The sequence below is a fragment of the Corvus brachyrhynchos genome, unplaced genomic scaffold (assembly GCF_000691975.1).
Source record: "Corvus brachyrhynchos isolate BGI_N302 unplaced genomic scaffold, ASM69197v1 scaffold53, whole genome shotgun sequence".
NCBI classification, from domain to species: domain Eukaryota; kingdom Metazoa; phylum Chordata; class Aves; order Passeriformes; family Corvidae; genus Corvus; species Corvus brachyrhynchos.
Window position 1 is genome coordinate 65,475 of NW_008237681.1, and position 10,975 is coordinate 76,449.

At 37.4% G+C, this 10,975-nt stretch overlaps 1 protein-coding gene and 1 long non-coding RNA gene across 3 annotated transcripts in view; one reads left to right on the top strand and one right to left on the bottom strand.

Annotated features, from left to right (window-relative positions):
- Positions 1–404: 404 nt before the first annotated feature.
- The window catches only part of LOC108446195, a 27,571-nt gene continuing 17,000 nt past the window's right edge, over positions 405–10,975 (bottom strand). The window contains exon 2 of the long non-coding RNA XR_001861316.1: positions 405–686. This is a non-coding gene — a long non-coding RNA (uncharacterized LOC108446195). The remainder of the gene's footprint in view (positions 687–10,975) is intronic.
- The window catches only part of OSBPL10 (oxysterol binding protein like 10), an 82,946-nt gene continuing 78,133 nt past the window's right edge, over positions 6,163–10,975 (top strand). For both annotated transcript variants that reach the window (XM_017732076.1, XM_017732077.1), the window contains exons 1-2: positions 6,163–6,412; positions 8,157–8,236. In XM_017732076.1, the coding sequence (XP_017587565.1) occupies positions 6,178–6,412; positions 8,157–8,236 (315 nt within the window). In that variant the 5' untranslated portion in view covers positions 6,163–6,177. The remainder of the gene's footprint in view (positions 6,413–8,156; positions 8,237–10,975) is intronic.

The window sequence follows — 10,975 nt, forward strand, 5'->3', positions numbered from 1 at the left end:
AATGATAAATTGAGGAACCTCAGTGCAGAAAGGATGGTAGAGTTACTGAAATGTAAGCATGTTCTCCTGATCATCAGTCTTTAAATGACAACTTTGGAGATAATTTTTTAATAATAAAGACCTTGGCTGTCAAATCTGTGTGTGCTGTGCTTTATCCTTCTTGGCTTGAATAATTCCATTAATTTTATGGATCAAGGTAAAAGGGGAAAAAAAGAAACAGTTGTTTAAATGTGGTGTTCAGGATGTCCTAATAAGATACAGTTTCCTAAAAATGAAATATTTCTATGCAACATTTCATTCAGTTACTGGAGCCATAAATTTTGCTTTTCTTTGACACCGTAATTTACTTTCTATCCCACAGTTCTTACTTATTTTAAAACTACTTTTTAAAAAAAGGAAGAAAATTACAGAATAGTTTGATTCTTTATTCTTGAAAATCTTCATTTAGAGGGTTATGGAATCACTGGAAAATGTGCTGGCAGTGACTGGGGGGAGATCGGAATGGAGCAAAAGGAAAACGTGCTTGGAAATTCAGAAATGTTGAGAACAGTGGTTGAAGAAGAAGGTAGGGAATTCTATAGAATTCTTCTATTGTGGGCTGCTTCTGTTCTTGAGTTAATTTGGTGCTGAAGTATGGAGTAGAGCATAGTATTTGTCATGTTGTCTGGAATGATGAGTTCAGCAGCCTGAGAAAGGAAAACACAAGAATTGTTACTTTTCCAATGTGGTAGGGAAGGTGATGCTGCCTATTAGGATTTTAAATCTGGGTGAATACTGTCCTGTTTCAAATAAATGTATTTTATTTAAACAATTTGCATTTTTATGGCTAAAACAAAATAAAAAGTAGATCATAAAGTATGTATTGTGAGACTGGCTTAGGAGGAAAGATGTCTCCAGAAGACCTAAAGTGGTGTTTTAGAAAGAAAAGTTCATCTATTCATCAATGAGTTAATAAATAGCTGGGAAAAAATCTCCAAAAAGCTAAAACAAAGCTAGCCTGCTGTAGAAACAACCCAGCATCCCTGTCCATCCAAAAGTACTTGCTGTGTTAGGTCATTATATAATGAAAAGAATTTTATTGTTTGGAAATGATGGAAAAATGGAAGGTTTTTGTCTTTAGTCAGAAGGATTTGTCTGCGCTAGTGTGCAGTATTTGGACATCCATACCAGTTTTAAGCGTGAAGTCTGGGATTAGACAGAGTCCAACTATGAAGCATGGACTCCAGTGTAGGCTACCTCTATGAACCCAAGGACATAATTAATACAATACTGCTTTCCAAAAGAGTTGAGGTTGTTCTAGAAGACTGAGTCAGAAACTGAATTGTAGTTGTCCAGCTGAAAATATCTGTATAAAAAACCTCTACACGTTATGGATTCAAACTGGAAGTTGTACAAAATCTGGTCCAGAAAACTGACTTAACTGGGAAAGAAGGGTGTGAGGAGTATTCAAATCGCTAGGAATGCATTACACAGTGGAAAGATTTAGCAATCCTACATTGAAAACTTCTTGGGATTACAGAGTAGTGAAAACATGGGTTCAGATGGTTGGTGTCTGGGATATTTTCAGAATAAGGGAAGAAAAGGAGAAACTTATTTTGAGGTATTTTTTCTGTTGGGAGCATACTTTAGGGTGTGTTGTGGGTTTGCATCCAAGTGATAGCTTCAAGGAGCAGTGCACTATGTTATAATGTGTAATTGAATGATGAAATATGTAGAAATGTGATTTATTTTTTTATTATTTACTTACCAAAGTATTAATTTCCCCTGGAGAATATGGAAATGATTAATTTGACTGGAAATGGGAAAATTAAAATTCTTCAATCCAGTGAGGTGAGTAAATTACATGGGAAATGTTCGTATGATGTGCTTCTGATACTTACTTGTGTCTTAAAATTTAGAAAAGAAAGTTCTCTATTGCCTCAAATCTGGTATACTGTTGAAATGTCAGTTTTTCTCATGGAAGACCTGTTTAGCTGATGTTCTTTGTTGACAGGCTCTAGTGGTAGAGCACTTCCATCTCCTGCTATACTACCAGCATTTTATCACTCCTTAAAGCATAGTCATTCAAGTCTTCTTGAATAGGGAACTAATAATGAATTATTGTAATACTGTATGATTATATGAGCATCTTATGTTTATTACTATAATAAATGCTCATACTAGTGGAAGCAAACCCGGTTGAAGTAGTTTATTAGTACAGTGTTTGACCCTTCCCTTCTAAGAGTTCAGAAGGCAGCATAGTTACACTTCCTAGCTTGTCATGCATGTTCTGCTTGACATCTTAAAATTTTTTTAAATGACTATGAATGAATGAGTGAATGGATGAAGGGCATGGTGAAACACAATGAGTGTTTAATTAAGACAGTTGTAGAATTTATAATACTTAGCATTTATGCAGAGAGGGATTTGATTTTGAAATATGGGAAGTAAAAGAGAATTAAACTGTCGTCAGGCCATATTGACAAACTCCTGGGTGGCTTAAAATGTAAGAATTCTGGTAGTGTCAGACTTCAGCTTTGCAGAGTGGGGTGAATGTTTTCGCTTGTAATTGATGTCAGTTGGTAATGGCTCTGCATTTGGTTGGAATGGCAGAGGGTCCTGATGGATCCGAGGAGTTTCAGGGAAGCTGGGCCAGAGGATCAAGAAGCTTCTAGTCTTTGAATGGATTTGAATCTGAAGTGAGAAATCTATTGGCTTTTCTTTTGTGAAGTAGCCTGCATTTTCTTGCCTGTAATTTTACATGTCTCTTCTGAACTGTGCTTAAGAAGTTAAAACTGCTTAAAATACGCTTAAGTGGTGATTTTCTACCTTACCTCTAGATGGACTCTTTTAATGACTATTAATTTAAAAAAAAAGTTATTCTGGTTTTGGAATAACAGAAAAATTCAGCTGTCTTTTGGAAATGTCTTTCAGTAACAGTTATTTCACAATTTCTCTGTAGCACTAATTTTTTGTACAACAAGTATGACATAACTTGGCTCTGCTGCCTCCTGCCTGACTGTTGTCTAAAGAGTACATTTGTTTTTGTCAGTGGTATCTGAGATTTAATTACAGAAATATGACATCATGGGTAAATGTGAGCAAGGCCAGTAGAGAAATAATGGTAAGGTGGCAAGATGAATCAGCTGTAGAGAGGTTAGTGCTGTTATTTCCCTGGTAGGCAGAACAAATGACTTTTAGAAGTTAAAAGAGATCCCTGTCCTTTTGATTCAGCTGCACAGCGCTTCTGAAATGGGACACGTATCCTTCTGTTCTGCTTTATACATGTAATGCTTTTCCATCCTCAGTTAATGAAAGACTCTGGCCTCTGTTTGTTCTGTGTTTTTGTGATGGTCTGAACTGGGTCATCATTTGGTCTGTGATGCGAGAAAATGTTTTTGAAAGATGCTCCTGTTTTTCCTATCTCTTTGTGTTCCTCCCTCCTCCACCTCCTTTGTATGAAGCCCTGCACTGTTTGATTTGACACTTAATTCCTTATTCCTTCTCTGGGCTTTTTTTATCCTTTTAGCAGTTTTCTAAGTGTGTTATCTCCCTTCTTCTTTTGTGAGGCTATGGTTGTCTGTGCAGTTTATTCTTGTCTTTTTGTGTGATATCACTTTGTGGAAGGTGAAGAGGGGAGTTGCACATCAAACCATAACCTTTGAAAAGGAAATGCTTGATTCCATGTGATGTGAACAGTGTTGCGGCCAAGATGCTTGTGAAAAGTTCCTGGTTCTTTTGGGATAAGAAAGAAGGCAGGATACTTGAGGGTGATGTGAGGGCTTGTTGAGAACTGGTTACCTTTTTCTTTCTTAAAATTACTGCTTGATTTCTGCTGGAAACACTGCTTGCTTTTACAGGCTTCTAAGACATCATCACAAAAAACCTAAGGTACAGGGCTGGTGCTGATGTTCTGTACATAAAATAGGTTGTGGTTGGCTAGAAGGGCCAGTTAACACTGCTGCTGTAGCTGTGATAACAAGGATGTGGAAGGATGCTGTCTCTGCGTTTGGGAATTGCAGAATTTGCTGCTGTCTGATGTCATTATGCTGGTAAAGGTATATTCTGTACTCGAATGGCTGGTTTCCTTCCCTGGGGTAGCTTTAAGCCAATGCAAAGCCCATTTTTGTGGAGCTTACAGTCGTTCTGGGAGTGCTTTGCTGGTCTAGCATGCAAAAGTTTCTGAGCTGAAGTGCTTGTAGTGTTTATGTAACTTAATAGATTCTGTTCTAATAGACTCAGAGGCACTTTTTTCCCCAAACCCTTTGGTCTTAATAGGAGAAAAAGAGACTTTTTCTTGCCTCTCCTCTTCTTTCCTTTTTTTTCTCCTCCAGCTGTTGTTCCTCCTTTTGTTAATTGTAGAGCTGTGCTTTAGTAACCACAGTGGTGATTTCCGAGGTAGTAACCAATTAAAAATTGCCAAATAACAAAGGCTGAAATAAATGATTTGTACCTGAACAATAAAAGGACAATGAAATTATAATGAAGATGGCACAGGTTCGGAATGAACATCACTGCATGTAAAGTCTAGACTTGTTTGCTGAGCTCGGAGATGACGGGGAGAAGCATTAGCTCTAGGGTCAAGCTACTGTGTAATTTCCTCAGGGGCATGGCATCACTTCTGTCTAGTGCTTTGCTTTTTCTCTTAAGTATGTAACAAATATTCCCAAAATGGACAAGGAAAAATGAGAATGAGCAAAATTAAAATTTACTATGAAATTTACAAGTCTGACTTCTAAAAAAAAAAGTTTTCCAGTTCTGCTGTTTTCCTCTGCAGTTAAGTGCATTGTTTTCTCCTACTAAGCAACCTGAAGAGAAAAAATGCTTTGTGAGTGGGAGACTAGTATTTTAAAATAATTTAAGAGTCAAACACAACAGGGAGGTTATGAACTGGTACAATACAAGTCAGTAAGGTAATCTGAAATGTTGACAGTTTCCTTTTTAGGGCATCCTTATTTTTAACTCTGCTAATGAAAATGTGGTTGGCATTCAGCCTGCCATTCCTCTAGTCCTTCTTTGTGGTGAAGATAACCTGTAGAGGGAAGGTGAAGTGATGTGCTACATGATTAGAAAAGGGAGGCTTTCCATTTGTTTCCTGAGGGAAAGGATGCAGAAGTGCTTGTGGGAGATGGAGTCAGGGCAGAAGTGAAGGGTGTAGTGATGCCCTAGCTTAAAATTCTTTGGGAGAGGATTGTTAATCTGTAAGAATTGAAAGAGAATTTGATCTTTGCTCTGATGCGAAGGCAGTGGCAGTAGAGTTAAACATAACCACGGCAAAGGAAGGGGTCCCAAGCAAAATGTCTGAAACTCTATAAATCTTAGGCAATAACTGCTTGCATAATGTCCAGACTTACTTAGTGTGAATAAAGAGAGAAGCAGACCAGCACCAATAGCTGCAGGCTGTGAAGACAATCCTGGAAATATTCTGCGATGGGAAAGGTTAGAGATATTCTGCATATGGGGATATTGTGAAAGAGCTGAGACAAAATGCTTCTTTCAAAACAAAGTGGGTAACTTGAGCAAATTTGGGATATACAAAGCTACAAGAATCTGAATAATCACAGTTTCCAAAATATTGACCTGTGATAATGTTATCTTGGAGGAACAGTCACAAATAGTATGTATTACAAATGCTCACATTAGTGGGATTACCTAGAATGTTAGGGGTTCTTTTTTTTAAGAAGCTAAGGGGGTGGCCTGCATTTGTGTGATCTTTGCTCTAGTCTGTTGAGGGTCATAGCAGACTGACCTCCATGTGAGCCAGGAGGTTGCTGTCTGTTCCCCCTTGGTCAAGGGTTAGTGTTAAATCATTGTTCTGTGTAATAGCATAGAAGATTGCCAGAGGGAAGTGGAATTTAGGATCTGTGCTGTTGTGAAAAATAGGTATATTTGTGGGGGGAAAAAAAAGTTTTCTTGGGGCTGACCCACCAACTTTGAAACACCTTTACTTTCATTTAGGGCACTTGGGCAACCCAGTTAGTTTATTTTTGGTTTGTCTGATCTTTCGGTCCTAGCTGTTGGTTTATTGCGCAATGGCTTATGTTATGAATAAAAGAATAGATCACCTACCCCTGAAAAGCCTAGCCTAATGATCAAAATAAACGTACCTTATAAAATTGTGACTACAAAAATTACTTTACCCTCATTTGTATATTTATGATCTTGATTTAAGATCAATGTGTGCCCTTCTTTGGGTAAATGGATGAAAAACTTCTGCAGAAATACAATATGCTTGTAATTTCTTTCAACAGGTACTTTGTGCTGGACTTTGAGACAGGGATTCTGCAGTATTTCATGAATGAACAAACTAAAAACCAGAGCCCGAAGCCACGAGGAGCCTTGTCTTTAGCTGGAGCTATAATATCGCCCAGTGATGAAGTGCCACACATGTTGGTGGTCTACTCTGCTAATGGAGAGATGTACAAGTTAAGAGGTACAGTGCTGCTCACAGTGCCAGCTGAATTGTTCTCCTCTCCCACTCCCACTTCTGCATCTCTTCTCTCATGTCTCATTTCTCTTTTACTTCCCTGTGCTGTCAGAAAGTAGTGGCTATACAGCTCTATTATACTATACATTTTTTAAAACACAGTGGAGGAGTGACCTGGAGTTTAGTACATGTGACTTTACAATGTATAGACTTTCAGGGCTGGAAGGTACCTCAAAGTGGCTTCTGTAATCTGTTACTGTGGCATTTTGATTGAATGCTATATCTTATTTGCTTCCAAAGGAAGAAGAAGCTGCTTTCATTGCTGTCCACAGCATTTGTTTTCTAGTATTGTTCTCCCCTGCCACCACCCTGCAGATAATGTGCAGTAATGAATCTGATGATGGGTCAGAGAAGGGAAAAATGTCAGTGGGAGGCTGCTAGAATGTTATGTTCTTATCAGTCTTGGAGTAATTGAGTGCACCTGTAACATGAAATTTTCCCTTCCCTTGTTCCCACGTATAAGACAGACAATATATGGCATACAGAAGTGAAGTTACTTTGGAATATTTACAAAAAAGGAAGAAAAAAAAAAGAAAAAAAGCAGTGTTCTGATTGTAAGGTGTTGATCGATCATGATGCTTTCATATCAAAATAATATATAAAAAATAAACAGTTATTAAAAAAAAATGACATGTAATGCACTGTAACAAAAGTATTCTTAGTTTTATACTGACCACAGTGTATCAGTTATCCAGCAGGACCGAGTATGCAGAAGTCCCCTGTGGTACAGTGTGTTGCTCTTTCATACACAGAACTGAATTCATGAACAGCCAGGGAGAATTTCTGTTAAAATGCTTTGAAAGTTGCACAGCTAGAAATCATGAACACTTGTTGTTTCATTATGCTTTTTCAATCACTTGAAATTATCAAATGCTTACAATATGCTGCTTTAAATTTAATGATGTCTGTGAATTTGATTAAAATCAGTAAACAATTTTTATGCTGAGTCAATAACCATTAAGATACTCAATAGCAGAGGAAGTAAGAGAAAATACTGAAATTATCAACTCTGCATTGTGACTTAATGAGGAGTCCTGTAGTAGTTGTTTGTTTAAGAAAAAAAAAGCCTCTCTCCTAAACAGAGTTACTATATTACACAGGAGCCATCTAAGAGCAGACAAACTCTTCAGTAATTTTTAAAGCTGGTTTTTAAAGATGTGGGGGAGGAAATAGTGATTTTTATTCCTGTGTCTTTGTGTGTTCATGACATGGGTTTAGGGAGAGATTTAGTTGAACTCCATTAAAGGAGCAGCACTTAAGTATCTGGGGAACTGGTAGCTTGTCTGGTAGCTGATTGACAGCTACCAGAGTGTAGAGCTTTTATGGACTCAGATACTATGGTGTGGCCCTTGTCTGTCACAAAGACAGACAAGTAAAACAAAAGTGGATGAAAAATTTTAAACAAAAATGTCATCTTGAGGTAGGTAGTTCTGCTTTTACTAATGTAAAGGAGATAACTATGAAGAAGACTCATAAGCTTATCTCTTCCAACTGGCCATAGCCTTGTAAGTACAGGTATAGATTTGTTGTTCTGAAAAACTTAAGCGTACTTATGTAGCATAAGTTAGGATTTATACTGCATCCTAATCAATAATTAATCTTTCCCCCTCTGCCCTGCTCTGTCACCTCTTGTGCAAAAAAGAGTATTGATTTATGTGGGATCCCCTGCATTTTCTTGTTTCTGTTCTAGCTGCTGATGCAAAGGAGAAACAATACTGGATAACTCAGCTTCGATCCTGTGCCAAACATCACAAGGAAAGTGATTCTAAGGTAAATAATTAAGAGTGAGAAGTAGCTATCAAGTTTTAAGTGGTGTAGGTGAAGAACAGCATGATCTGGATGATAGATTGACTGCTGTAATTAGTGGGTGGATGTTTAGAGGGTTTTGAGTAAAAGCAGCAAGTTGTCATTTGTCACTAACTGGAACAGGCCATCTTAATAAATAAACATTGTCCTATTTATGAGAAATTAATGAAGTGCATGGTTGAGTACTGAGTGATGTCCTGATTAGTATTTAAAAGTGTTAACTAATATGAGTTCAATTTTATAAAATTTAGTGACTTTTATTATAGGAAACTTCAGATAGATGTTAGCAGCAGCCAGTCTTCATCTTTGTTACAGAATCGGAAAGAGCTCATCTTATGAAGATTTATATTATTTACGTCTCCTTGGAAGTAATTGTCCACAATTTTGTCCTCAAATAGCTAAATATTTTGGACAGGTAAAACAACCAACCATGTAGACTTGAAAAATAGCAAAATGATGGATTGAGGCTGTCTCCTACCTCTAAGTAAAAATGGCATGAATCTGTTTAAATTCTAATACACTTTGAAAGCGGAAGATATTAAAAATAAACAAAATCCTCCATTAGAAATAAGTAATTTTTGTCTTCATTTATGGTTTTGGTGTTAATGCTAAGCCTTGCACACAAAAATTACTGCTCTTCAGTCCTTGAAGCATTTCTGTTGATATCCTTACAAGAAAAAAAAGATTGCTTTTCTCATGACTAATTGTTTGCTAGATTAAGAAATGAATATAGCTGCAAGCTGAAAGGATTCCTCACTGTTCTGAGATGTTGAGAATATCAGTGTTCTGTTAACTGCAGTCAAAGTTGTGATCCTGAGTATCTTTAAAAGTTGGGCTTTGAAAAGATGAATGGTGTTTTTAGGAGACTTCCATTTATTGAAATTAGTGAAGTAAAAGCAGCCTTTTGTTGTTCTTTTTGACTGATATGGACTTTTCATGAAGCAACTGGGGTACAAATAAAACCCTTTTTGAAGGAGAATTAAGTAGCTTGAGTATTTCAGTACTTTTAAAGTTCTTATGCATGGCAATTCAATATTGTTTTTATACAGATGTGGCCCAGTACTACTCAGAACGATGCAATGCTACTTGATCAGGGTACTCTAACACTTGCTGTTGATTTGCAGCTCCTGTGCCAGTGATATAAACTTTTTATACTCAATTCTCATCAATGAATTATTCCTCAGTTTGTTTTCTGTTCACTTCTTAAATGCATTTAAATGTTTAGAGCATCTATAATGTAACTGTGATGAGGAGGTAAAACTGCTGTGATATGATATGGGAGACTTGTGCAATGGCATACGGATTCTTACTCTTCTACACTCTATTAATTTCTATACTATTTCCTTAATACTGACTTTGTTTTTATTCTTTTGCCTGCTTGTGAGAAATTATTCTATTTTAATAGCAAAATCTCATTTAGAATGGCAGTAATTTAGTTGAAGCTGATGTTTGTATAACTGAAGTTGGGATCACATTTCCTCTGTAGGTAAAAACTGTTGCACTTAGTAATAGTTTAGTAATAATTAGTAATAATTTCTGTTCAGGCTACCTTTCCACATTGAACTCCTTCAGTTGGTAGTAGTATCTACGTATTTTGACTTGTTCTGAATTAATTAGTGTGTCAAGAGAAAAATCATGGTGTTACAACAGTGAAAATAAACAGCAGTTAGTAGTGGTCCAAAGAAAGGAAACAAAATTTTAGAAATTCAGGAAACAAAAGGGATAATACTTAGACTGCTCTAACTCTGTCAGTACTTGCCATGAATACTTTTATCAGTCCCCTTCCATTTCTGAAGTGAAAAATTGGAATGGGAAAAATGAAGTACTTTTCATCATACTTGTTATTCTTCTGTACAGGATGAACTCTGTGTGATGAAATTTGACTTCATTGTAGTCTTTTTTTCTGGTCATGAGAATAGAAAGGGCAAATCAGTATAGTAAGTGCTCTGCAGTGGCTGAATAGGAAGTATTTGCTAGCTGTTAATAATAATATTGGTATGGAGAGCTTCAAAGAAAAGGAGTTGAAAACAGGCAAAACAAAGAACCAAAAAAAACCCCCAAAAGGACATGAATAGAAAGTGGAGATTATTTTGGGATGCTTTGGATGGCAAAAGTGTTTATAGTTTTGAAAAATATTTGAAAAGCAAAATGTTATTAGGAAGTCTTGGCTAAATGAGTGGGAAGCTAGTAAATACAGCGAGTTTCTGTCACAGATGATCTAAGGCACAGCTTTTGGAAACAGGAAGGGTTTAGAATGGGGAGCATCTCACTGGACTATTTGTATTCTTGCATGGTGACCAACAATGCTGTGGTTTGTTCCTGGTTCCTATGCTCATTGTGCAAGAAAATAAAAGGATTTCCGTGTCTGAGGGGTGGTGGACATATGTGCCAGAGGAACTAAATGAAAGAGTATTTCAGATAATAGGAAGAGGGTTCTTGCATTTTTCTTAAAGACCGATGAGTTACAGAAACTTGGCATAGGAAGTTGGAGTATGGATGTTTCGTGAATATTATTTAGTTACCGAGACTCTTGAGCAATGTCAGCTGTGTCCTGGTGAAGGGAAGCCTGGCGCAGGGACCGTGCGGCCCAGGCCACGTGCACCGAGCGCTCTGCGAGCAGCAGTGAGGCAGTTCCCGCGCACGGGAGGAGCAGCGCGAGCCGCAGTGTCGGTGGCGGAGGGAGGCACGGCGGGGGGGGGGCGC